General features: G+C 41.8%; 1 protein-coding gene across 1 annotated transcript; it reads left to right on the top strand.

Moving 5' to 3' along the window:
* Nucleotides 1-1,365: 1,365 nt before the first annotated feature.
* On the top strand, nt 1,366-27,221 carry bcl2b (BCL2 apoptosis regulator b). The gene is made up of 2 exons (XM_004079356.5): nt 1,366-2,473; nt 26,296-27,221. The coding sequence occupies exons 1-2, from the start codon at nt 1,925-1,927 to the stop codon at nt 26,431-26,433; spliced, it is 687 nt and encodes a 228-aa protein (XP_004079404.1). The 5' UTR covers nt 1,366-1,924; the 3' UTR covers nt 26,434-27,221.
* The last annotated feature ends 534 nt before the right edge of the window (nt 27,222-27,755 follow it).

Genomic DNA, 27,755 nt, shown 5'->3' with positions numbered 1-27,755 from the left:
TTGTCAAAAACAAAGAATTTGGGGTGTTTGTGTGTCTCCCTAAGGCAGGCATGTCCAAAGTCCGGACTATGACTTTGGACATTTATTTATTCTTTTTTTTATTTCACCTTTATTTAACCAGGAAATGTCCCATTGAGATTAAGAATCTCTTTTTCAAGGGAGTCCTGGCTAGGAGGAAACAAAAAGTTACATTTACAATAAAAATATAAACATTTAAAACATAAAATTAATAAAAAAATAACAGCTTATGTAAAACAGGTGCAGTTAAAAGTGACGTTCTCCTCCGTTCTCAGCCTGTACATGTCAAATTTCCACCAGTGCCAAATCAATATTATGCGACCTCCACCACTTTCTAAGAACGCCGTGTATGATTTCTTGATTGTGATTGGTTAAATTAGGTCATAAGAAGCAACAACCTGTGGCTACTTGACCTTCAGAGGCTTAAGGGCCAGACGTGAGGAACAGTTTGTTTCTGTCATCCAAACCACAATGGTTTGTACTTCTGAAAAGTATAACTATATAACTATTTGTTATTTTCCTGTTCAGGTCATTTAAATGTAAAAGTTTAGTCAGCATCATGAACAATATGAAACATATAAACAACAGGTTTAATAATGTATTTTTCATACAGACACTTTCTTTTATGTCTGGTCTTCAAATATGAATTTCACAGTAATTTGGGTTGAAATGTATTTAGATTTATTTCTTTAATAAGTGAAGAAATGGTTAATCCCATTGTTTTCTTTAAATTGTTCATTGGATTTAATGTTAAAGTTTGGACACCCCTGATTTAAGGAGATTTTGGGAATGATGGCAAAAAAGCTTTTCCCAAAACTTTAAGAAAATTGATAAGAAAAGCAGATTATAGATGGAACCAAAGGAAATGTCAGGAATCCAGCAAAGCACAAAAAGTAAGTCTGCATTGATACATGAATCTTTGCAACAGTTATAAAGAGTTTGAAAGCCTGTCCCATTTAAATGTTGCCACATTTTTGAGAAACAAGCATTTTTTTTTTGTTTTTTTCAAAAGAAATGTTTCCAAAAAGAACATATTTCTGCAGTTTTTGATAAATTAAATATAGGGAATGAATTAAAAGTCAATTTTACAATTGATATAAACACAAATGTCCTGACTTTTTGTCATTTGTTCTGCTCTGTTGGATTTTCCTCCACAAGGGGGTGATTGAACCTCATGGACAACTAGCAGGAGGTTTCTCCCTACGTCTTTTACGATTAGATGATTTATGTTTTAGTTGGACCACAAAGACCTTTAAAAAAATATCCGTGAGAATAGGCGCCTGTGATTGATGAGGTGCGTTAGTTTTAGCGCGCTCTGAGGATCTGAGCGGAACCACGGGTTCACTGACGTCAGGGATACCTCACCAGCAGAGCCTGGCTGCGCTGCGCTGCGCGTGAGGAGGAAGAGGAGGAGGAGGCGGATTTCGGGAGCAGTCGTGATCGGACCTTGTCCGACTTACTTGTTCCGTGGCTCTGCGAAACCAGCGGTTTCGTTTTGGCGCGCAGAAGTTTGCCTTTCATTCATTTTTTTTCGCCACGCACGGGGATGCGCGCGGAATTGGAACAACATTACTGCCTCTTCCGCGTTTTTGGATTTATTTGGAAAGAAAATTTCGACAGTTTTCCCCTGCAAAGGTTCGAAAAAAGATGAAGATTGCTGCTGATTCGGACCCGGGATTTCTCTGACTTCCACTAGCGCGTCTGCGCAGTTCCGTTCAGGGGGTTTCCACCGTTTACCAAGTATTTGCGCTGCGTGGGATAATTAGTTGCAGATCTCAACCTAGTTTTTTTTTATTTTGGGGGGGGGGAGACGCTTGTTCTGTGCGTCATGAGCGGCACGATGTGGATGAAAATGCAGATTATTTAGTGGGATCAGTGACTGTCCACTGTGCCAAATTACGCAGGAATGGCGAACGTGTCTAATCGCAGTATTGTAGAAAAGTACATCTGCCACAAACTCTCCAAGAGGGGCTACGTGTGTGGGCTGAACGGCGGCCAGCGCGAGAATGCTGCCAATAACGGCTCGGTTGGGGACCATTCCCCGACTCCGGTCCGCCGCCGCTGCGACGCAGGAACGGGGCCTGACGAGGAGAGCAGCCCCCGCCTCATCAGAGCGCTCTCCCGGGCGGACCCGCTCGCGGACATCCACAGGGTCCTGCGCGAGGCGGGAGACGAGCTGGAGCGGCTGTACCAGCGGGACTTCACGGAGATGTCGCGGCAGCTGTACCTCACCTCCACCACGGCGAAGACGAGGTTCGCCGAGGTGATTGACGAACTGTTCCGGGACGGCGTGAACTGGGGCCGGATTATCGCGTTCTTCGAGTTCGGGGGCACGGTGTGCGTGGAGTGCGCGTCCAACGAGGAGATGAGCACGCAGGTGGCCAGCATCGCCGAGTGGATGACGGAGTATTTAAACGGACCTCTCAACAGCTGGATTGAAGAAAACGGGGGATGGGTAGGTTCGACTCCGCGCTTTGCAGCTGTGCGCCATGGGGGGGGGCAAAGGTCCTCTTTGGACCCAACTCCATTGATGTAAAGTGTTGATTTCATGACACACAACCTTCATATTTGACTAATCACCAATGCTGGGCTCTGATTTGTCTTTCTGCAATGAAAAAATACACGTGAAGTCTTGGAAAAATCTGCTCTGGATGTGCTCAAAGTGACGCACGACTGCGCAAGCTTTCAGGATGGACAACCCCCCCGGTGAGCCGCTCCGATTGGACGAAGGCGTTGGCTGTTAAAGTCATGTGTCCAATCGGAGCACAGGTGTTGTGTCACACCTCCGCGCTCTGATTAAAAGTCCCGCCCTGTTAGCAGAGCAGAAATGTGGAGGCAGACAGATGTATTGGAAGTGCCCCCTTAAACACTTCACTTTAGTAAAGTCGAAGATATTATCAAAACATTTGCTAGAAAACAGACAGAATATCGCACTCTTTTCTTTTAAAATAGATCTTTTTGCTGGAAATATGTTTAAAACTGCTTTTTTTGATGTGCAGATTAGGATTATTTGGCAAAAAAAGAGCAGTTTATAGGTTTGAATATCCAAAAACTTCATTTAAGTTGCTTCAATTCTAAATAACAACACCCAAGTAGAAGTAAAAGGTATTATTGAAACATTCATTCAAGTAAGAAGAAGAAAGAAACTCAAAGCCTGAGTACCATTTTAAATACATTTGATTTATAGTTAAAATATTTAGCATCAGATATAAATATCTTCTTGCACGGTGGTGCTGTGGTTAGCACTTTGGCCTCACAGCAAGGAGGTTTGAATCCCAACTGGGACATTGCTGTACGTTGTAGGTTCTCCTCATGCATGCAAGGGTTTTCTCTGGGCACATAATCCATTCATAGTTTAATTGCTGGCTCTAAATTGCCCTTAGGTGTGCATGTAAGTATGTATGTGGCCCTGCAAAATACTGGCGAGCTGTTCAGGGTCACTAACAGCAGTGTTGTGACCCCAAAGAGGGATTCAATGGGTCCTAAAGATGAATGGACGCCCCAGCATGAGTTGAAATGTATAATTCTTTACTTTTAAATACTTGTCCTGAGCTCTATTTTACATTTAATGTGAGTGCAGAAGATGTCGGCCCATAAATTAGCCTTTAATCAGCAGAGGGTTCTCATTACATTTATGCAGCATCTTAGCTGGAAGGTGTCATAATGGGATGTGCGTGCATGTTTGGAGAGGTAGGAGGGACATCAATGATTCATATGGAATCCTTCATCTCAAAGGATAGGACCGTTTAGCATTCCCCTTGAGTCTGACTTGCCCCCAGAGTTGGCAGCTCGTGCCACATATCAAAGGGAAGCAACAAAGGGAGGGCCCTGCAGGAACACAGAGTGCTAATCTAGAGCCACTGTGGTTAACATGCAGTCATCTGTTGAGCATGCAGGCTCGAATTCTGCGTCTGATTTTGCAGACTTGTGTTTTAAAGCTTGGAGGAGACTGGGCTGCATAGATGCTGGAACAAGCTCCCTGGAGCCTGTGGCCAGTGTGCTACAATGTAGGTCATCATAGTCTGTGTTTTACAGCTGGGTGGAGATGACTGCATCTCTGCATCCACTGGAGAGAATAAAAAGGGGAAAGCACAGGCCTGGTATACAAATGATCATTTTGGGGGTTTGCATAAGGGTGAATGTTTGATGGATTTCTGCTCTGGAGGAACCAAAAAACAAAAACTATTTTCAGCGAAGATGTTGATATTAATTCATTTGAATAGTTGTCGGGAAGGGAGTTCCCCCGATGAGCTGGTTTCCGTCATTACACGACGTTTAATAACTGAGACACCGCTATGGATTTGTTTTTGTTAACCTAGTCTAATTTTTGAATTTGAATCAAAGTTGCTTGAACGGTAGTTTTCTCAGGGGTGTGTGTGTGTGTGTGGGGGGGGGGGGGTGTTACACTGTGAACTTTGCGTGAATGGTCGATCTCGGTCAGATTCCCCCCTGAGCTGTGGAATACCAAATCACGTTTTTGTCAATACTAGAATTTGAGTTTTCTCTGATTCAGTCAAAAAAAGTTCACTAAAAGCAATATTTTCTATTTACCTTAGATACAGTCTCTTTGATTAATTGTATGCTTGAAGGAAAATCTTTACTAAACAAAATATTTCACCAGTGAAAACCTGACCATGCAGAATGAAACTGACTTAACTTTCCTCTTGTTAGCTTTCTCTTACAATGGCTGTTGTTAACATGTCGGTTTGGACCCTCATCTGAGATTAGTTATAACATATACTTAAACTATTATTTATCTTCATTTTACCCATTTCTTGGTTAATCAGATTGGGTTTCCTTATCCAGGAAATTGTTAGTTTCAGTGCCTTCAGTCTTATCTATTTGACCTTTTGTCTCAAAAACCCATCAATTTCAATTTCAGAAAACATATAAAATGTTCCTCAAAATAGATCATTAAACAAAAGGTAGTTGTGTTACCGTCTGTCACTGATGGACATTGCAACACACCTCTTCAATAACTTGAGCTCACAGCTCTTCCCATGATGCAGTTTTTGGCCTGATTTTAAAGTTTGTGACCTCAGTGCACGGAAATAATCTGGAATCCAATCTGTTTTAATGTAAAAGCTTTGAGAGGGTAGTGGCCAAGCTTATGTGCTTACAGCTAATCTAAAGGTGGGATTGGCTGAGCATGTCCATTTATGGGGGGGGGGGGGGGTCATTGACTGTACATGGAACTGGAACGAAAATGTCTTATTTCCAGCTTCAATGAAATTAAGTCAATTCAGTCGCCACTTTTCATGATATGGATGCCACCATGTTGGAGCCAGATAATGTCAGTAAGTCCGTAAGCAGTGATTGGTCAAAGTCGACAATTCTATGGCAATCACTCTTACCAATCAGAAGTGAGCTTGCTGGAGATCCACAACCCCACTTCTTAGAAGCGGGCTCTGGAGAATCTGTCAATCAAACACTTCAAACGTTTGATGTGAGACGACATGCTTCTATTGAGGCATTTCATTGGTCAGTTTATAACTTGAATAAATTGCACTACGAAAAAAAAACAACCTGAAAAGAATCATGATTATCAAGAACAAAAAGCACCAGAGGAAGATTAGTTATTCTAACAAATATAGTATAATGAAGTATAGCTGTTTATTTCTTTATAGAAGTCTATGGGACTTTGGCTTCTTGGAGGCGGTGGGTACTTCCTGTTTGGGCCACTTAGTCCACTTCTAATAAACAGTCAATGGTGGAAACCCATTTTCAAGGTGTTTTGGTTGCTTTCCCTTTTTTTAGATCACCCTTCTGACCAACAGTAGAGAAACTCTGTAAACGAGGTTTAATGTTCTCTTTTGACAGGTGGTACTTATGGTCACTTACACTGTCCATGGTGTTATTGTGTGACTCAGCTGAGTGTTGGCTTTTCCACAATACAAAACACCGGTGGGTACTAATCAAGGTATCACTGATGTATTTGATAACAGATCTCTATCATTTCTTCAGTCTCCACTTCCTGTTGTTTTTTAAGACAATTTGAGCCCAGAATAGCTTCACCCACTAATTGCTGTTGAGTCTACACATCATGGGTGACTCAAGTAGACATTCAGTTACACAAAACCTGCTCTCTGGAAGTCACAAAGCTCCTGTTGTGAATGCAAACCCCAGCTGAGGATGAAATGATTTCATCTTTGCTCTGATTACCTCTCTGCTCATTGGCCCCAATACTGCCGTCAAACCCTAACAGAAGCAGCAGCCGTCCGTTCAGCTGAGCAGCCTCACCCATACCTGTGTTTGTTTACACTCACTGGCACTAAATACAGTGTGATTGCAGAAAGACACAGCCAAGTGTCTGAGATATTAAATTACATGCTTGACCTGAGATGTTTTGACTGGCTGTGGGGGTGGCACACAGCAAAAGGTTCTCCAAGAAAAAAAAAAACAGCAAGTTACCAAGCTACAGTTAAGAGAAGAGCTCAAAAACAGAAAAATGATAACAAAAACTTGAGGGGAATTTCCCAATGTTTGTGTTGAAAGATGACTGTTTTTTTTAAACCTTTAGAGTTGTTTTTAGCTTCTTATCACATGTTCGGAAGGTCTACTAATTAGAAAATTAGTTATCATAAAAAAGGCCAAATGATTTATCTCATGTAGATCTTCGTGGAGGATCATCCTCTAAAGCACAGCTGAAGTGGGAGCCCAACCTGCGTTTCCATTCCTCTCGAGTATTCTTTGTATTTCCCCCCTAAACGGAGAGATCAGGTGTCAGTGGAAAGCCAGGTGTTTTTTTTTTGTGGCAGGTGTTTGTGTTAGGGGAAGTCGGTAGCGATTTGGGTGGGGTCAGTCCTTTAGAGGATTCACTGAGCACAATCTGCTTGCGGTTTGTTGGAAATGGCGTGTAGCTCCCGCAGAGCAGAAAAATGTCATTTATCTTCATGCATCACGGCTGATTTCCTGGACAAGGAGAGACAAAAATCCTCCAAAGCTGCAAATCCCAGTGGGAATGTATGCAGTCATGGAGAGGAGAGCGAAAGAGCGTTGGACGCTGCATCTGCTTTTGCTTTGAACAGCCCAAAGGATTGTTGTCTTACGATTTGTGTTTTGCATTTGTGATGACCTCTTAAAGATGTGACTAATTCATCGAATCTAAGCTTCAGATCTTCTCTGCCACAGTCATTTTGTGAGTCTCTTAGTGTGGGATGATCGTTGCTTTCTTGTTTCGAGCCATCGAGATGCGAAAGAAATGACTTCTCATGCAAATATGGTTCAGGGCTTTCCCCTCATCCCACCCAACTGTAGAGTCCCAGCAGTAGAATCAAAACAAACATTGAGCAACAAAAGCTGCAGTTGGACAGTTTGACAAGAGTTTTGTCTCTTGATGTTGACTCAGCTCTGTGATGAAGATGCTACGCCACCAAAGAGCTTAGTGTGGGAGGAAGGAGCCAAGATTTGCCCCTCCGCCGAACCCCTTTTGCTGCGCAGTGGTTCACCATCTGCCACAGTGTTTACACCCATCAGCCCGGCCGCCGTAATCTCAGAAACATTTCTTACTGAGGCTCTGGGCTCAAACTCTCTGATTCAGACAGCGTCTTCCAGAAACCGGTCCTTAGAAATGAGATGCACAAAGAGCTTTGAGGACATCAACTTGAAAAAAAGTGTTGTTTTTTTAAGTGCATTTAATATTTTATTCACGAAAAACCAAAACATTTTGCATTGTCAGCACTTACTTACATCCACTTTTAACATCCTAGCTTGATCTCATTACAGGAAACTGCTCCTTTAAAAAGGAAAACCAAAGATTTCCGTTGGGTTATTTTAGTCTTTTGAAATATTTTTCTTTATTTCTGACAAATTACTGGATTGTTTCCTCTAAATTAAGCTGGTGTTTATTTGTTCTTCTCGCTACAACACATTATTAGTCCTTCCAGATTGAAAGGGGGATTTTCCAAAATCATCAGAAGTGAAGGATTTCCAAAATGGGTTCTTTTTTCAAATTTGGATGCAGAACTTTAACTTGTAGAGGAAAACATTAAAAAAACAACTTTAAACATCACACGAGGCAAATAAATAAATAGTATCTCCAGTCCAGACTTTGCTGACTCGTCAAGATTTAAACTATCTGGAATAAGGACTGTTGCCTTGTTTTTTTTAAATTACGCTGCAGGCGGGTTGAACCTCATTTGCATCACCTGGAGTTTCCTGGCAATGATGGAGAAACGGCCAACAACTCCAACAAGCTCATTAAGACCCAAAGCTGTATTAAGAGATTTCATGAGAGCTCAGATCTCTTAGAGTACTTTAACATCTTATCTTAAATCTTCACAAATCAAAGCATTACTTCTTCTTTTGTTTACTGGAAAACACATAATTTTTAACTAATTGAAGTATTTCAGACTGTTAAAAAAAAATTACTTATCCTGCTAATAAAAGCTGCTGCTCGGTAGTGACAGTGATGTTAGTTACAACTTCAGGCATAAAGTATTTCCCCAAAAATATCTTTTCAAAACAACATTTTTTTATGTTTAAAATATTTTTCCTGTCTTGTTTTTTAGAGACAGCAATACCCAAAAATGCAGTCTCGCTAACATTTAAATCAGTTTGCTGCAGACTGGAACACTTGGGTAAATGACATTCCCTAGCTCCATGGAGTGTTTACTCTGTCTTCATTGTTCCACACCTGCCCAACATTTCACGGATGTTCCCCCAAACACGTGAAACCTCTGCTGTGCATGGAAAACCAACCCGATTAGCACACAAACCCTGTTCTGTCACAGATGCAGTGGTATAATGGTGCCTGTGCTTCTTTCCGCGACCTCTCCTTTCCCCCTGAGACCCTCCACCCCATCCTGTGTGATTATTTCTGGGCCTCCTCAGGAGGGCTGCAGGAATGTGCCGGGGAACAGTAACTGTAAATAAATAATGGAGACGACCAGGGCTTTCCTTTCCTGAGCAGACCGGTGAAGGGTGTGGACAATTTCTGTTCCTTTGTTGGATAATCCCGGTAGTGTGCTTCCTCCAAGAACATGTACTGACGTGAGCGGCTTTTATTTCTATTATGTCTTGCAAAAAAAGTGTTAAATGTGAGCCTGTAGCCAGAGAATTGATGCTAAATTCTCTTCTGTAATTTTACACAAATAAGTGATCAGATTAGTCTGAAGGACACGTGCCTAGGCTATTTAAAAGCCTGCTATTTCACTCAGAGAACATCTTTATAAATAATATATGGAATGGAGAAACTCAGACACTTAATGCAAGAACTCTAAAGGCTGCCAGGGCTCAAGTTGAGACTTTTTTTTTTCTTTCCATCCTCCCTCCTGACCACATCACCTTTAAATCTAATACATTACATGCTCCATCAGTTCCCAAAGACTCACTTACACCCGGAGACCAGACTTCGGCGCCACGTGACACCCCAGGTCCCTAAAAAATGCAGGGACATGTAAGAAGCCTCTAAATTTAGAAGGGTTACCATCACCGTGCCTGCGTGGGCCTTTTAATTGTCTTTCTGCCGGTAAATCTCTGCTACGTTTTTGCTTCAGTTTTCAGTCCACTTGAAATCTTTCAGCCCATCTGGATGGAAAAGTGTTCCAGGGAGGCCTTTGAGATCAAAGATTAAAAAAGGTTTTCCACCTTTCCTGTCATGTTGTTAGCTGGATAATGAGAAGCCTGAGGAGACGTTAGTTGACTTTGCCACAAGGCACGCACTTGTGCTGCAGCGCATATCAATAACTGGCAAGGTTAGACAGTTCCTCCCATTGTCTGGCTACTGTTGGTGTTTGGGGGGACGGAGCACCCAAAAGGTTTCGGAGGACATTTAAGAATCCCAGCTAAGCAAAATACTCAAATTTGCAATGATGATGGTTATTTTTGTGTTTGGTTTGCCAATCAGTTTTGTTAAAAAAAAAAAAAGAAGACAACTCAACATTTATTTTTGAAGAATTTTTTTGAGTGAATAAACTAAGAAAATAGAGGGTTTTATGTAGACCTGCACAATAAATTGTTATCACGATATCAACCTGTGCAGTGCGTGTATCGCAATAGACGGCATAAACCGCAAATAAATAGTTTCCTTAAATGTTTACACTGAAACAATCTCAGTGTTTAACGAACACAAATAGATCCATTTACACATTTAACCAATCGGATGGTACCCTTAACGTGGTTGACCAATCGAATTAAGAACCTTTTACGTTCTTAGACGTTTGTCATTTGACGTATAATTTATGTTATGTTAACTTTTATTCAAATAAACTGTTGCAGTGAAATTATGTATTAGTTGGTTTGTACGGTGGCCCAGAAGTGCAAATCACATCAACAAATCAATCGACGCGAAAACCTTTTAAAATATTACAATAAAAATGCAAAAATAAAAATTTAAAACATCACTTCTGGGCCACCGTAGTTTTGCTTTTTGTCCTTGTATCACATGTCATATCGTCATCATAATTCTGATCAGTAATATCGCACAGTCCAAGTTTTTCTCATATCGAACAAAAAAGAGCAAATTCACACATTTAAGGAAAATGGACAGTGTGTTTGAACATTTTTTATGCGTGTGAGGAGTTTTCAGAAAAAGCAAAAGAAGCTTAAGGCATTTATTGTTCAAACTTTTAAAGACGGTGTTGGTAGCTTACCAGCACAGATCCGTGGACCAGTTTAAATATTCAAAGTATTATTCATCAAATTTAGATCTGAAGGTGTAAAAAACACCATCGTAAAACCAAAATGTTCATCCTCAATTTATTCTGCATGCACATATATTGACATATATATATACTGTTGTGGAGAAGTTTGAAAAAATCTACTATGATTTGTGTGAAATGACCCTTTAGGCTTGATAAAGATTATATAAACACACGCACACAGGCAAACACAGAAGCGGATGTTCAAGTGCAAATCAATTATTTGCCGTCCACAAAATAGCCTTGTGCGCACTCACGTGCATTTGCATACACACATTCGGCGTGTACACACAGAAGCTGATGTGCTGGTGTGAATCAATAATGCTGTGTTGTCACAGGGTGACATGTGAGCCATGGCAGGGAGCAGATGGCCCCAGGGTGCCCAGCTTCCTGTTAACTGTGCCATTCGGCCTTGGCGTGCGCACACACACACACACATTCACATGTCCACTGGGATTACCCACTGCAGCTAACCACAGCAGTGGCCATTAACCACTGCCTTTATTAGCTCTTTTTTTTTTAGAAACCCTACTGAAATAAATAAAAAAACAAGAGGTGGATGTTGGTAAAAACATTTTTCTTCCTCCAGTGTAGGTCAGGAGTAAATAATTCTCCACACCCCCTTCCCGATGTTAATTCAGGGCGTAGAGGTAACAACCCACAGGAAATCGGATCCGTTTCACTCCGTCTGAGTAAGGTCAGCCGCTGCTCCGATATCATTTGGACTGTATTGACCGAGCATTTCCGATGATTTCTGTCAGTATGCCTGAGCAAGGACTCAATTAACAGGGTGACGCTGTGGCTGTTGCCGTGTGCATTGCACAAAGATTCGTTTTTGAAGTTAAAAAGTGAGAAAAAGACCTTGACACATGCTCACAAAGCGCCGAGCTGCTGGCTGGGACCTTTGATGGTGACTGATTTAGTTTGAAGTTCAGAGAAAAGCCAAATGGCAGAGTCGATTAGAAGATAAAAGCTTTGTTTCGGGCCCATCATCCACACACAATCCCAAACTTTCAAGACCCACTCCAATGAAAATTGGTGTTTTTAATGTTCTTGTAGCATTTTTCTCATGATGGAGAACATATATTAAGAATATTTTTATATTTCCGAGTATTTCTTTATTCCAATAATGACAAAAAATGCTGTATGAATAAACTTGTAGTTATGTACATCTACAATCTGCAGGCCACAAGCTTCCTGCTCTGCTCCATTTTGATGCATCCACATGTAGACAAATAGATCCATGTGCATCTTCGTTTTCCATCGTCCAAGTTGCAACTAGCTCAAAATTGTGCGGCTGGATAGCTCCAATATCGCTCATGGGAAATGAGCGCAGGTTTACTCCCCACCAACAGTCCTGCCCACAACTCAGAGGAACAGTTCTAATGTACTCCCGCTGCTCTGCAGAAACTAGGTCCTAAAAAAAGACAGATTTTTGGATGTTGTCTAAAAACAGCATAATAATAATTAAAAAAATCTACAGCCATGTTGGTCTCACAGAAAACCATCCAGTTTTCAGAGTATTGCAAATACTTGGAGCTGACAAAAACCCTTTTACCTTGCAGGAGGAAAACCTGATGCTGCCAGTCCTCTTTGTTTAAAAACTATTGTAGCAGTTTTGCTGAATTTGATCTGAAGAACAAACCTTTTAATTGGTTGTTTGGCTGTCATTACAAGCTCAAGTAATGGCAGCTACTTCAAAGCAAATATTGATTTCAAAAAAGAAAAGAGCTGACAGTGATTCCTTTTCTTCTTCTTTGTTTTCTTTCCCTCTGACATTACCGTGACTTACGTTTATGTTTCTTTCAGAGATGCCGTGATCTCAGACTCATGTCAGAGCTAATCTTGCTTGCATTCAGTTTTCTCAGGCAGCGTTCTGCTTTGCAGTGCAGGTTTTTTTTTTTTTTTTTTTTTTTGGACAAGAGTTCTGTCTGCAACTCTAACAACTGCAATTTTAATTACCCCTGCAAATTGACCCAAAAAATAAGAAGTTCATTTATTTTTTATGTTTTCTGAAGGTTTTTCGGCTGAAAAGCTGGCTCACCAAAAGATTCCAGCATCTTATTTTTGGACACGGATGTAAAAACCACACCTCTGTGCGTCACTTTGCAAATTATCAGCCACCTATGTTAACTCATTTTCGATGAGCACCCGCGCTCAGGCCCCCTGACCTTCAAGGAATCTAGATTTGAATTAAAATGAGAGCATGTTCCAGCACTCATGGGAACATGTAATGTAAAAAAAAAAATGTTAAAAAATCCTGGATGAAATGACATCTGAAGACTTCTTTGATCAGCAGCTCGCAAGGTTATAGAAGGGGAGGATAAGAGCCAGAAGGGCAAGCAATAAGAAGAGGCTTATTAAGTTATAAGCAGGGGATCCTGTGCTCCACTGCTGCATGGTAGATCAAGATTGAAAGATTTTTCTTTGCTGAGAAAAGGATGGTTGAGAGTAAAGGTTGCAGTGTTAGAAGCCCCCCTTTCTTCCCAAACAAAAATGTACCAATGTTCTCAGTTGAGATTTAATGAAAGTTGGTGCAGAGGAATAAAACTGAGGAATTTGTTGCTGAAAGTTTTCCACCTCAACAGTCAGCTGATTATCAGCTGATCCATCAGTAAAGTACTTAAATACAACAATAGGGAATCCCAAAAGTAATGAATGATCGTCGTCATCTCAGTGATTTTAATTTGTAGTTTGAGGCTGTTGGTCACAGCTACATACAATCTGAAATTGTCCCTTTAAAGAGAAACCTTCTTTTTTTAAAGCGTGTGCGTGCCCCTTTTTTGTTTTTCTTACATTTTCCCTGAAGAACAAAAACTGTCACAACAGACAAAGTAATTAGCATCCTTCAGGTCTGCTGTGCTGAAGGTCACACAGTTTTCTTCAGAGACCTCAAACAATTGGTTCTTTTATGCTAAAACCTGCTGGTCAACAATGGTCTAAAATGTGAGGCAGACCGAAAAAAAAGAAAGATGGAAAAAGGAAGAAATATTATTCTTGTCTGTGGTGAGCCTGTGGGTCTAATGTTCCTGTGATTCAATTATTTTTTGTAATGATTTTGTTACACAAGGCGCGTGTTCTGGAGCTGACTTTCTTGCTGTTATCCCAGGCCCTTCCTTCTCAGAACAGGCTTCTCGGGCGCACACACTGAAGCTTTTTGTCTCCACACATCAATGCATTCCTAACATTCCTCTGCTCCAGGCCTGCATGGAAAATCAGCTGGTTGCCTGAGAGGTCGTTGAACTTTTCCCCCCAGCATTCCTCTTCTTAAAGACGCACTCTGATCATCTTTTGGTCTATTATAAAAGCATTTCCAGATGATGGCGTTTTTAGCCAAAATCCAAAAACCTTTGTCGTTTTTTAGGACATTGTTTCTTCATCAGAAATTCGGCTCTGAGTTGTGGGCGGAACCATTCCAACTCTGCCCCCTTCCTTTTCCCGTTACTAAGAGCTTTCTGTTTACACGGAGCAACCATGCCCCCCTTTTCCCATCACCCATAGCTGAGAGCTCTGTGTTTACTCGCTCTCCTGCTAACTTGCAGCCCCTCGCACCACCAACCTAACATCACCATTGCAACAAAAATGATTAGCAATATTGGAGCCATCCAACCAAACAACTTTGAGCCAGCTTAGACGATGAAAATGGAGACGTACATGGATCTAGTCGTCTACAACTGGATTCATCAGAATGGAGCGGAACAGGAAGCTTGACCTGCTTTGAGTAAAGTAATACTCAGTAATGGAGTTGTGAGCAAAATGTACTTAATATATGTCCTCCATCATCTGAAAAGTGCCATAAGAACATCTTCAAAACATCAAAAACAGCATTTTCATTGGAGTTGGTCTTAAAGAGGGTCTCCCCATGACTCACTGCCTTCAGAAGAGATTATTCTTAGCAAAAAGTCAAATATAGCTTAGAATATTTTCCTCATTCTTCTCCTTTTTTCAATATGATCTCATGTTTCATGTTAGGGAAAAAGGTTTGTAATGCATTTCACAACTTCAGCTTGTGGGAAAGCCGATTCTCCAACCACACTGAGTTCTGCTTTGTCTTCCCACATAGTGTCTTTTTAGCCCCTGTATGCATTTGGCACACGACAATGTGGAGGAATCACATAATAACTCTGTTTAGATACAGTTTTCATTAAAAAGAAGCTACAAGAAGAAACGATGATTCAAACCGCAATTCAAAAAGGACGATAATTTATCAGCGCGGTATCATTGTTGGGGAGTTTTAGTGACTGGAAGTTCTCGGACTGTTTTTGTCAACTCTCTGAAGGCAGAAGGTTTGAGGTGTGATGGAAGCCGGAGCACAACTGAAACATGTTAACAAGATTATTGCAGGAATGAAATAAATTCCATTAAAGCTCTCAGACGCCTCGCCCTCAGTGGCCTGCATGTGAAGTTCAACCAGACACAGCCTGAGCAGCCAAAATGGGACAATGTTCTACTTCAGTTCAGTTTCTTTAGTGAGTGCAGAACTGGCAAAAAGGAAAGCTAAATTATGATCCAGTTCAATCCAGATCATCATATGAATCATTTTACCGACAGATTACCTCAATGTTTTTTTTGGAGAAATTCCCTTTCTGAGCAAATAAAAGACAACACAGGAGAGGAGAACTTCATCCAAACACAAGAACATGAAAAAACCTCCAGTAGAACCAAACTGAGTGAGGTTACAGGAGCACTGTTTGCTTTGAACACCACCTAAGTGAGTTTTATCACAGGAATGAGAAGAATCTTGGACAAGCTTCGGGTTCCCAGGAGTTTGGCTATAGCGTGACAGGAATGTTGTAGCCCTCTCTTTGTTTTTGAGAGTTTGACATTGGAGATTTCAGCTCACTCTTGTGTAATTGTAATGACGTTGCTGCAATCTCCACAGTCAGATGTAGTAGAGACTATGAAGAAGGAGCAGACGAAACCCAGAAGGAAAACTCATAGAAAAAACTGTTCCAGAAATCTGAAGTCATGAGTTTGCAATGTGGTTTTAGCAATGGGCTGATCTTGCTCAGATATTTCAGTATAAGGTTCATGCTGATCCTGTTAGTCACAGGAGGATGTTAGGCTCTCTTGGTGTAGCTAATATACTCAAGCATTATCAGGATTAGTGCTTCTTAAATAACCCGCTCCAATGAAAATAGTGTTTTTGGTGTTCTTAAGCATGCTCTTGTGGCCTTTTTCTGCCGAAAACTGCATTTTTGATTTTTGATTTATTCAAACTGTTGTGAATCAGGAGTAGATGAAAAAAATGCTGTTTAAAAAAGAGCGTCTTTAGGAGCGTTTTACTCCCTGTCCTGCTCCATTGTGCTCCATTCCCCTTGAAGACAAATAGATCCATGTACCTCTTAATGTTCCTCATTTGAACTGGCATCTTGCTCAAAACTACACGGCAGGATGCTCGCCATTTTTGTTGCACCAGTAATGTTAGATTGTGGGTGTGAGGGGCTGTAAGCCAGCAGAGGGGTGCGTGAATGCCAACAGTCCCAACCACACTTTTCAAGTGAACTCCTGCCGCTCTGCAGGAACTTTGTCCTAAAAAAGAAACCAACACTGTTTTGTTTTTATTTTGGCTGAAAACAGCATACCAGTAATCCTAATTAAAAGACCAAATGATGATCAGACTGGGAACTTTAACTGGCTAAAAGGGGTGAACCTCTTTCTTTTTTCCCAAAATGTATTTCCCACCCAGGTGGATTAACTGGACTCAGCCTTTTATGGAAGGTCATCCATCCATTTTCCAAACTTGTGGGGGTCACAGGGTTGCTGGAGCCTATCCCAGCCACTGTTGGGTGAAGGCGGGGTTTACCCTGGATGGTTTGCCAGTCCATCCCTGGGCCCTTATGTGAAGCCAATGACTGAATCCTGAAGATAAGAGTTTGAACAGAAGCTTCTGAATAAATAAAAAATCGATCCTCCACGGTTCATGAAGTTGCTTTGTCTTTCATATCTGGTTGGAAAATAAATCTGTTATGTATTAAAGTGGAAGTTGTAGTGGATGGCAGAAGCTGAAAATACACAGTTTTCTAGGTAACAAAACATAACCTCAGTGTGACCTTTGTGGCGTCACGTTGAAAAAGTGGCTTCATTTCTCAGGATTGTTGTTTGCACAACAACAACCTTTTTCTCAGCATTTGACTGCAGTACAAACGTTTGGGAAGCACAGCAAAAATTCCTTTTAGGATTATTGTATGTCTAAATAATTTAATACAGATTACTGACAAGTCTTTGCAGATCTAATGTTCTGCTCAGGCTGCTTTCCACCTTCTCTGTGACTTTGTGGTAATGGTTCCGTGTGCTCCTGCTCCGTTTTCTCTCCACTTCAAAGGTGGTCCTGAGGGAGCTGCACCTCAAAGAGATGATTGTTTTTTTTTTCTTCTTCCTCGACATTATCGGACATCTGAGATCCTCAGTCTTGTCTGTGCTCCCAGCACGCCCCGTCCCAAACTGTGCCCCGTCTCTCATTTACATGGGTATGAGGAGAAGACCGCTAGCGATGAAACCTGCCCCTCATGTAGTGCAATCACGTAAACCGCTCCAATATCTTGTTTCCAAATCTGACATTCTTTCATTTAGTCCCTGGCTTGTCAAGATGTCTCCTGTATGAAAGAGGAGTTCACCTTTGATGTGCGGATACTTTCTCCTCTGTTGTTTTATTCTCTACTACATGATGTTGTATTTGTTTGGCTGTGCCTCCTAAATTACTGAGGGGACTTGAGATTTTTATGAACCTGGAGTTTTCTCAAACTTGAATCACTTTAAACAAAACAAAGGCTCCTAGCTACAGAGCTTAACCAATGGTAGCTCTCCTCTGCTGCTCTCCTCCCTTTCTCCATGGTATTAGTATGACTTCATGTTTGGCATGCTTCTAGACTTTCCCTTGTTACGCACATAGCCTCTGATCTGACCATACTTGGCCCTGCCACAGAGAAGCTACAGTCTCAAACCAGACAATGATGTCATTCTAGCCGCATCTGGCACAGGAAGTGACTTCACACTAACTGGACTGTTGAGATTCTTCTCTAAGACTTCGCTGTTCAAATGCAAAGCTCCTTTCTGGATGCAAAGATTGTGTAATCTCATTACATCAGGGCTTTTAAAAAAAAACGAGACACAACTACAGGCAGCAGAAAGCGTTGACGTGTCATTTCAGTGAAGTTCTTGGAGCCATGCGGCCTCCATGTAGATGGGGTTCCCACACATCCCTGTCATTACTTCATGCCCAGTAGCTGGTTTTGGACTCTGGTCTATTTCGAGAGCCGCCTGTTCTGGTGTGGTTGTGTGCTCTTAAAGGGTCATTCCATTTGACTTTTGAGGCTGGAAGCAGTGTGCCGCCCCATCTCAGGAAATGAGCCTCTCCTCTATGGACCGTGTCGGTCAGAGGAGAAGCAACAGGCCACCTGGGAATCAGCTGGTTCCCGTGGCCTCAATCAAGGAGAGCTTTAGGAACGCTGGCACTATTTTGACGTAACAAGCATTCTGTTGTCTGTGACAAAGAAAGCTGATGGCAGAAAAGTAAGTTTTACTTTGGTTTGCAGTATTTTTAACATGTTCTTGTGGCAATTTTCTGATGATGGAGAACATTTATAAAGAAAATTAAGGTTAAAAGTGCATTTGTGAGTTTTTCTTTATTTAAATTATGAATCAGGAGCAGATTGAAAAAACTTAGTTTGAAAAGAGCGTATTTGTGCCAAAGAAAATTCACTGGGCGCCACAAGCTCCCTGCTCCGCTCCGTTCAGATCCATGTCCGTCTTTGTTTTCCACATCCACAGCTGCCATCTGGCTCAAAGCTGGACGGTTGGATGGCTCCAATATTTCTAGCCATTTTTGTTGCCTGATGCTGTTAAGTTGGAGGGGCGAGGGGCTGTAAGCTAGCAGGAGAGAGTGTTAAGAGGTTGCTCTAATGTTACGAGTAGCAGGAAGAGGGGGCGGGGTTGCTCCGAGTCAACGGTCCTGTCCAGAACTCAAAGGTGAATTTGATCTACTGCCACTCTGCAGAAACTATGTTCAAGAAAACGACACAGATGTTTTGATTTTCGCTAAAAAAAAAGAGCATCTTTATACGTAAAAAACCTCTGGGAACGCTTTGAAAATAGATTAAAAGATGATCAGAGTGGGTCTTGAAACCCTCGCCCTTTGGCTGGGAAAGAGGATAACAAAAATCTTAGCTTTTTCTGCGTTTATATAATTTCGGCGTCTTTCTTCCTTGGAGAAGCCATGGAGCTCTCAGACCTTCAAGTGGCAGACTTCCTGTCTGCAGTGGAAAGCCACTCAAGTCAGGTTTAATGCACTCCGAGCTCAGCAGCCGCATCGCTCGGATGATGACTCAGCTGCCCTTTAGCCCTCTCCCCCTGCTCTTGTACGTCACCCACGTCCTTATAAACGGACAGAACGGCAAGGCGAGCCTTGCTTTATTAGATTGTGACGCTCTGAAGCAGAGGCTGGGACGAAGCCTTGATATTTATAGCAGCACAGCAGTTTCCCACTTGTGTGGCAGGACCCTGTTCCTTTCTCCTCTGCTGGAGGAAGGCTGGGCTTAGAGCCAACATCCAGGGAGAGGGAGCACAGCCACCTTTTCAGGGAGACATTGTCACTTCTTTTGACGACTGTAAAGGATTTCGGATCAACTATTCAGGCTGAAATAAAAAATAGTGACCGAGCTGGAGCGGTTCTTTTGTGAATGAAACAGGATTGTGTCTTTGCGGTTTGCCCCTTTGCTTTGATCGGTCTTTGCTTTAAAGGCGGCTTATCATGTACACTCTGAGCTCTGGGAAAGTGTATAGATAACCGCAGCAGAAAAGAAAGTGAAAGGAGGGCCAACACCGTCCACAATATTCCTCCTGTCATGCACGCTCTCAGTCCTTCAATCCACGCTGTTCTGGTGAATTCCAGTCTTGCACATGAGAAATGTTTTCCAGTTGAGGTCGTCCCCCCCCAAACTCTCTCAACATTCGTCTTCTTTTCCCAGACTAACTGGAGCATTAAACTCACATCCTTGACAGCATAAACAACAGGATTACTATTGTTTTATATTTCCACAGAAACCATAGTCTCGTGGGTAAAGTTCAGGTCCTCCTTTCTTTATCTGGCAACTTTGGACAATGAATAATGGAGACAATAAAAAAGAGCAGAGTGTCATGTGGAGTGTGGGTGATTTACTGGCGATCGTGTTTCATGTTCCAGCAGTGGAAGCTCACTCCCACGGGAGCGCGAGCTGTTTTGTAAACACACAAATGCTGCCGCCGCTGCTGCTGACGCAAATTTGAATATTTATGAACCTTTAAGGGTGCATCCAACGTCAAGATAGCTTCTCTTTTTCTTTTTATGAAACTGGAGTTTGCAGTGAAACTCAAGTGGAAACAAAGCAGCAAGGTTTCCATTTTCTTTGTTCCAGGTCACAATGTTTTTTTAGACTAATATTTGACCTTTTTATTGTCTTTACTGTCACGTTTGAGGGGGCATACATCCTTGTGGAGGACATTCCCAATAAAGGATGTTTCAGAGGCGTGCAGAGAGAATGAAGCTCCTTGAGCTATAAGATGTCGTTTCAAAACCTGGTCGGGACTCTAAAAATGTTCAGGTTAATCAGAAATGAATCTGTGCCAGTCATGGGTCAGGTCATCTGGCTGTTTAGCACCACGATGAATGAAAGGAACACGCATTTGTTTGGTATAGTTTCATATGTAGTAAAAGAGAAACTAAAATACCTTAAAACCAGTTCTACAAACACAACAAATGAGGCTATTAGAGGCTTTTCTTTTTGCCTGGCATCCAAAAAATGGGAGCAAATAAATCAAATGCGTCTATTTAACTGGGATGAAAAAGTTTCAATGTTTGCAAAGTTAGAAAAGCTATTTATTTTTGAAATAAATAAAAAGTATCTATGTTTGCATGGATTTCTTTTTTCATTTACCCAGAGATTTTTTTAACAATTTGACCAGTTTAAACAGCAAAAACAAACATTACATTTCTTCATCGGAATTTCGGGGTCAGCTCGAGTCTGTTCTATCTATCGACACAACGATGTCCCAGTTGAGGTTTGAACCAGCATCTCCTTGAATTCTTAGTGATGGAAAAACCCATTAGAGTTTTGGGTGGTTCTTTTAAATGAATAATAGATGTCCCTGATTAAAATTTCAGCTCCAAAAGGTAAATTTGGAATCTATTTTGGTGCAGAAGTCCGCTCCGTTTGCCATTTTTGGGCTGCAGCATTTTTACAGGTCATTGAAGGGCTCAGTGTCCTCAGCTCTGAGCTGCTGCTGCTGCTGCTGCTGCTGCTGACACAGTGGTATTCAGCAGATAATGAGCATCGCAGTAAAACCCTTTTTGTCATCTCTTTTTTGTGTTTGATTTGGCCAACTGGCTCCTCAGGGACATGATGGAACCTGACCTTGTTTGGCAACCGTCTGCTGTCCTTCCACTTCTTCACTGTTAGGGGAGTTTTTTTTAATTTTTTATTCTAACCTCCTACATATCTTTGAACCGGAATGACAAGAGATTTTACCATTTAACCTAAATAGAAAGATCAATTTGAAGGACAAAAATTGCTTTATGTGTATCAGCTGGACCTTAGCTTAAAAACTGGTTGTTTTGTTTGACTTTTCTGAAAGAACATGGGGCAACAGTGATCACATGAGAATTACTACGTGTGCTGCTGTGTGATTGCTTTGGAAATAAACAGAGCTGGAGCAGACGTGTGGTTCAGAGGTGAAAAAAGCCATAACAGGCGCTTTAATTACAAATTGAACTTTAACCCACATCCCCTTGTCCCACAGAAGCCTCCCAAAAAACAGGATGGCTGCCTAATCATTCCACTGTTTTGGCAAAGGCTGCTGGGAGTTTGAACAAAGCTGGTCAAACACACAAGATGACTCATTATCTTCCACACAGCCTGTGGGATCACTCCCAAAAGTACAAAGGAACATTTGCCATGTCCAGCTGCCAATTAGATAAAGCATCCAAGAAAGATGGGAACATGGGAGAGTCAAGGAGAAAGACGCCGAGCGAAACCCAGAGGTTTTCAACGATGTGAAAAACAGAGCAAAATTGAGGATGGGCTCTGTCCCGCTGGTGGGAAAAGCAAATCATGGGTGAAGCTTCCCGTCAGCGTAACCATGGGAAGCGGGCAACTATGCCAAACCTCTGGCTGAGAATGGGATTGCGACGTGTCCTTGCTGTTATGTCTGCATATACCGCTGACAGATTCACTGCGGGACATTCAAATGAGGAGAGAATGTACTATTTTATTGTGGCCTTTTTAAAGCTGTTGCCCCAAAAATTGAGTATTTTGGATGCACTTTCATGTATTCTCTCTGTGTCTACCCCATCTTCAGCTCTTCGTCGCTGCCTTTTAAAAGTGGGAGCAAAAACAGGGACAGTAGCGTAGAAGGACAGGAAAAAGTAGGAGTGTAATAGTTTGTTTTGCTCCCCACTCACATGGTTGTGGCAACACTGCTTGCTAACGTGTGGGTCAAAAAGTTCCAGGAGCTGAAGCGGAGCATGCCTCGGTCTCATGATATCCACCTGACACCCCTCCCCTCCGTTTCTTCCCCTGCTTCCTAACTGAGTCAGCCTGGAGTTGTTACCATCCCTGCCCTTGTGAGACTCTTTTAAACACCCATCACGTCTCTTTTGAGCCTCTTCCTGTAATTTGTCCTCTTGAGTTTAGGACTAAAATAAACAATTATCTATGGAAGCTGTCTGGGACACGCATCATGAGTTTGCTGTTTTGTCCAACCATGCTGGCAGTCACATGCACTTGTTGCTGATTCAAGTATTGACCTCAGCAAACTCTTTTTTCCAGGAGTAAGTAGGAAAAAGATGACCGTATGTTCCCTTTCAGCTGGACCTCAGACTGAATACTAGTCGTCTTTAAATTCATGGAAAACACAGAAGGGAGTGACATTCACAGCTGGAATGACCTGTGTAAACGCTGGAAAATTGTACGGGAATGTTGCTTTCCGTTCTGCCAGCATCCAATGATGGCTTCATCTGACCTTTACTCCAGTTTGATAGACGCTAAAAAGTCTGAACGATGCCTCCATATTTCATGCTTTAACCTCCATTTACTTAATGGCAAGAAAGATGTGACTCTTTTTGCTTTAACCCTTGTGTTATCTTAGATGACCCCACCCTTACACTGACGTGTTCTCCCTACCATGACAAAGGTGGATAAAGGTGGAAAGATTTCATGTAATCCATGGACACCAGTGAAGATCACAAATCATTGAAGAAAAAAGGTTTAGCGCACTGTCTAGTGGGTCTAGATGACCCAACTCCCAATGTTAAAGTGCCTAGGATAGCACAAGGGTTAAAAATAATTTTACTTTAGTGTTAAAGAGGGATCTTTGCCTGTTTTGTGGCTGCTCCCTTCAGGAGTCGCCACAGGGAATCTGACCTCTAGATTCAGCTCTAACCCTTGAAACAGGATCTGTCGCTAAACATCTCACGCTTTCGACATCTTCCACCGTTTACATGATCAGTGAGAATCAGCTGATTCTGACACAGAGAGAAGAGCTGCTTTTCATTTTGGCTGTGCTTTTCTTCATTTCATGAGTAACCCTTGTGGTATCCTAGGCACTTTAACATTGGGAGTTGGGTCATCTAGACCCACTAGACAGTGCGCTGAACCTTATTTTCTTCAATGATTTGTGAACTTCACTGGTGTCCATGGATTACATGAAATTCTATTCACCTTTATCCACCTTCATCATGGGAGGGAGAACACGTCAATGTAGGGGTGGGGTCATAGGATAGCACAAGGTTTAATGTTGTCAACGGTTGAAGAGTTAACACCGATGCTCTTCCTGTCCTAAACCCTCTGCATTCATCCGGACCTGGGACCGGCACATGCAAACACGGAATAACGCCTTTATGTAGTTGCAGTAACTCACACTGCTCAATGGGTGCATCAGAATGGAGCGCAGCACGGAGCTTCTGGCCCTCCCAGCATATTTTTTGTGTCACAAACAAGCTCTATTTTTGAAATGGAATTTTTTATCGCAGTTTTATGCTTAATATTCTTAATACATATTCTCCATTATCAGAAAAATGCCACAAGAACATTTTAAAAACACCAAAAAAAGGATTTTCATTGACTGCAGAAACAAGCATCTTTTTGCTCACAAGTGCCCCCTAAGGAGTGGCAGAGTACTGTCTTTCGCACTTCCGGGTAATCTTCACTTTTTTTTTACACCATATATTAATATTAACAATAAACACTTTATAAAATGCAATCACAGTGTATAACATTCCTGAAAAGTGCCCCCATTCTACGGAGCAATGAACATGATATTCAGAAAAAAAACTTGTTCTCTCAAATTAATACTTTGCGGCCACAAAAATTGGCATTTTGAGTGCACAAATTAGTATTTTAGTATCTTCAATTCCTACTACTAATTTGTGGGCGCAAATTATTATTTTGTGGAAACATTTCTTTCAATGTCATGTCCAGGGCTCCATACCATCCACCTTGTTATGTATACTAACTTTGTGTGTATAAGTTGACTGACTAGCATTTCCTCTGATTGCTGGGATCCTTTTGTTTGGGACAAAAGCTTTTTTTTTTTACCAGAACCTTTACATCATTTTATTCTTCTAGATTTTAGATGTTACTCATTTTGAACCATTTGGAATTATCCATTACAGATTAGCATGCTTATTGTGTGTAGCATGGCTCCAGATGATTAAAAACATGTATCTGCAAAAGAAAGGGAAAATGTTTCTGGCCTGATTTGAAAATGAAGTGTATTTTGACACCAGAGGGCCTGAGTTTGAAGAATCTGCTGATTCTTCTTCTCTGGTGTCATCAGCCCCCAGCCTCAGGAATGCCACAGTACAGGAAGAGAAACAGGAAATGCTTTTGTCTCTCCACAGCACTTCAGTCTCCTCTTTTTTATCCTCTGTTGTTGTTTTTTTTCATTATTAATTTTTGAAAGAAAATATACTTGTGAAGAAAATTGTATGAACACCATTAGGGTCAAATAAAAACACATGACCCCAAAAATTGACTAAGAACAGTAAAGTATCGTGTCAAAGCCAGACAGATTTGAGCAGATCCTCGTGGAAAGAAGTGGTGCACGAACGCTGCAGTGAATCAAACGCAACACTCAATGGAAGGTCAAACACCAGCTTTTAACATCAAAGCAGCTCAGATGTACAGCTTCACTGCACATCAGCTATCGTGGTCCACCTTAAAACCTGCTGGTGTTTCCTTCCTTGAACTTTTTTTTTTTTTTAACTGTCTATTGTAGTGGGATTCAACTCCAACTTTTCACTGTCTTTGTGGGGGCGGGACAGCAGAGAGCTCGGCACCATCACTTCCTGTCCAGCTGTTCCTGCTGTCTCCTGTTCTGAGCAGATGTCTGCGTTTCCTCATGTAAAACATGCAGCTTCGGCGTTTTCTCCACAGATCATCCTTGAAGAGTGTACACTCGCACACTCTTCACACTCGGAGGCCCTCTGCCAGCCTCCCAGTCGCATCAATATATTTATATCTGGGTCTGTCCTGCTCAACCACATGTGAAGAATAAAAAATTTCTTTTTGCTGATCCCTGTGTTTCCTTCTGGGTTGTTTTTTTTCTTTTTACTCTGAGCGGGAAGAATGTCTGAGGTGTGGGAGGGTGGGATGAGCAGTAATGGATCCCTCTACGGCATGGGTGTAATAACACTCTATTTCCACCCATATTCTGCAGCAGGTTTGCATTTCAAAGCATCATTTCACATGAACAGACGGCCTTTGAGAGAGAAGATCTGTAACCTTAACCATGAAATACATGATAAAGTAAATCCTTCAGAAAACGACTCAAAGGTTAGGTTTTTAGCAGCTTTAGATAGGAGAGTTGGCTTCAAAAGCACAGTTCCTAAAGTATACAATGGCATTTATCGGTATAGATTTATTAAAAACATGATGATGCCATGTTTGCAATCCATAGTAAAAGGAGAAAAAGGATGACAGCACACTAAGTCCAACTTATACAAAATTTCAGGTTTGACTTGGATTTCTTTCATTTGTAATTGAAGTAAATCTTTTCCTGGAGGATCTTGACAAAGGATGCATTTTATTTTGAAGGGAACTTTTATGCGTAACAGTTAAAAGTAAAAAAAACAATTATATATAGAAAAATTTCACATTGGTATAATTGAATTATTGTAAATATTTAGAAGCTACGTTTAAAAAAATAAACGTCTAAATGTCCACAGAAACATTAATAAAATTGGTGGTTCTTGCTAAGTTTTGGTCAGTAAGAAAATGTCTCTTTTGTCATTAACCCTTGTGTTATCCTAGGCACTTTAACATTGGGAGTTGAGTCACAAGAACCTTTTTTCTTCAATGATTTGTGATCTTTACTGGTGTCCATGGATTACATGAAATCCTCTTCACCTTTATCCTTTGTCATGGTAGGGAGAACACCTCAATGTAAGGGTGGGGTCATCTGAGACAGCACAAGGGTTAAAATAGGTGCTGCCGCTTTGATCTACCCCCCACTGAGTTACAGCAAATTGAGCTAACAATTTAAAATCACTTTTTTTTTTAGAGAAAAGTGACTAGAATGTGCAAATGTGTGTTTTTACACTTTTTATTTAAAAAAATCTGAACTGATATTCATGAAGTTCTTGTTCTTCCTGTTTGTCTTTCAGGATGCCTTTGTGGAGCTGTATGACAGACAGAAGGAAACCGTCTTCACATGCTACTGGCCGTCCATCAAGACTGTCTTCGGCCTGGCTGCTCTCGGGGCGGCGAGCCTGACCATTGGAGCATACCTTGCACAAAAGTGAACCACCTCGTTCCCATCTGCTCAACTTTGTGCCTCTTTTGTTTTTCTTTTCCTTTCTCTCCTTTCCTGAGACACTCCTGACCCCTCTGAGACACGCTTCAGACTGAATCTGGTTTGCTTCAAAGGCTCCCTCAGAAAAGTCCCCCCCTCTAGCCCCTTCATGTCAAAACAGACACAAATCAAAACAGGAGAGGGAACCAGAGGCACGGCCCACAAGGCAGAGGAGATGTTGAAAAGATGCACCTGAGATGTAATCACACTAAGACAAGTTCAAGAGAAACAAGGAACGCACGTCTATTTTTTCATGTTTCCTTTTTTTGGTCTGCCTGCTTTAGTATCCGTGACAGCATGAACGTTACGTGTTAGAGTAGACTTTGCATGTGTGGGATTGCAGTTTGGGGGGCTTAAAGGCAAACGGATGCAAAGATGATGACTCCGGAGAAGACGAAGAAGAGAGTGCAACTATGTCAGTTCTTGTCAGGGTGAAGGACCTGGTTTGAACTGTGGACTCCAGTTTACCTTCAAAGCACTTCCTCTGCGGAACAGCTGCTCCGAATGTGTGATGGAAACGGTTTGCTGTTGCTAGTGCGGTGTGTCTGCTGTTCTCACTCCTCAGTGAAGCACCATTAGACTCTCCCAGCCTGTGATGGTGGATGCAAACAGCTTCTCCTTTACAGACTTTTGAAAGCTCCTCCACTTTTACGTCGTCTTTTTTTTACTTCAGGAAGGTTTTAAGTTGATGAAAACGTCATTCTGAGAGGAATAGGGACTGCAGCACACACAGAAAAGGAGGAAAGGAGGAAGCACAATAACCAGCACATTTTGTATTCTGAGGCTTTTACAGTATAACCGCACAATTTTAAGAGTGCATTCCACAGGCAATGAAATGCAAAGCAGACCACCCACATTGGTAATTTATATAAAAGTCTAACAATCACAGAGCTAAAAAAAGAAAAAAACGAGCCTGTTGCATCTTCTTTGCTTCTTCGTGAGTCCATTTGTGGTCAGATTGATTGGGTTCATTCAGGTTCTAGGGGTTACCCTGCCAACATGTGTTGGCCTGGCCCCACAAAGACTCAGTGGAGAACCAGACGTGGGCGGATGTGACCGAGCGGACTGCACAGAAGCAGGACTGAAGGTAGAGTCCGGCGCGCTGGAACCTGAGATGTCTGCGTTTCCTCATGTAAAACATGCAGCTTCGGCGTTTTCTCCACAGATCATCCTTGAAGAGTGTACACTCGCACACTCTTCACACTCGGAGGCCCTCTGCCAGCCTCCCAGTCGCATCAATATATTTATATCTGGGTCTGTCCTGCTCAACCA

This window comes from Oryzias latipes, chromosome 17 (assembly GCF_053564925.1).
Source record: "Oryzias latipes strain Hd-rR chromosome 17, Olatipes_Hd-rR_3.1".
Classification (NCBI taxonomy): Eukaryota; Metazoa; Chordata; class Actinopteri; order Beloniformes; family Adrianichthyidae; genus Oryzias; species Oryzias latipes.
This window is presented reverse-complemented; position numbering and strand designations above follow the sequence as displayed.

What these genes read in the sequence shown, in the direction of transcription:
- bcl2b (XM_004079356.5), top strand. Translation starts at nt 1,925, where the DNA reads ATGGCGAACGTGTCTAATCGCAGTATTGTAGAAAAGTACATCTGCCAC. An exon ending in TTGAAGAAAACGGGGGATGG is followed by an intron (nt 2,474 to 26,295) that starts GTAGGTTCGACT and finishes TTTGTCTTTCAG; the next exon opens with GATGCCTTTGTGGAGCTGTA.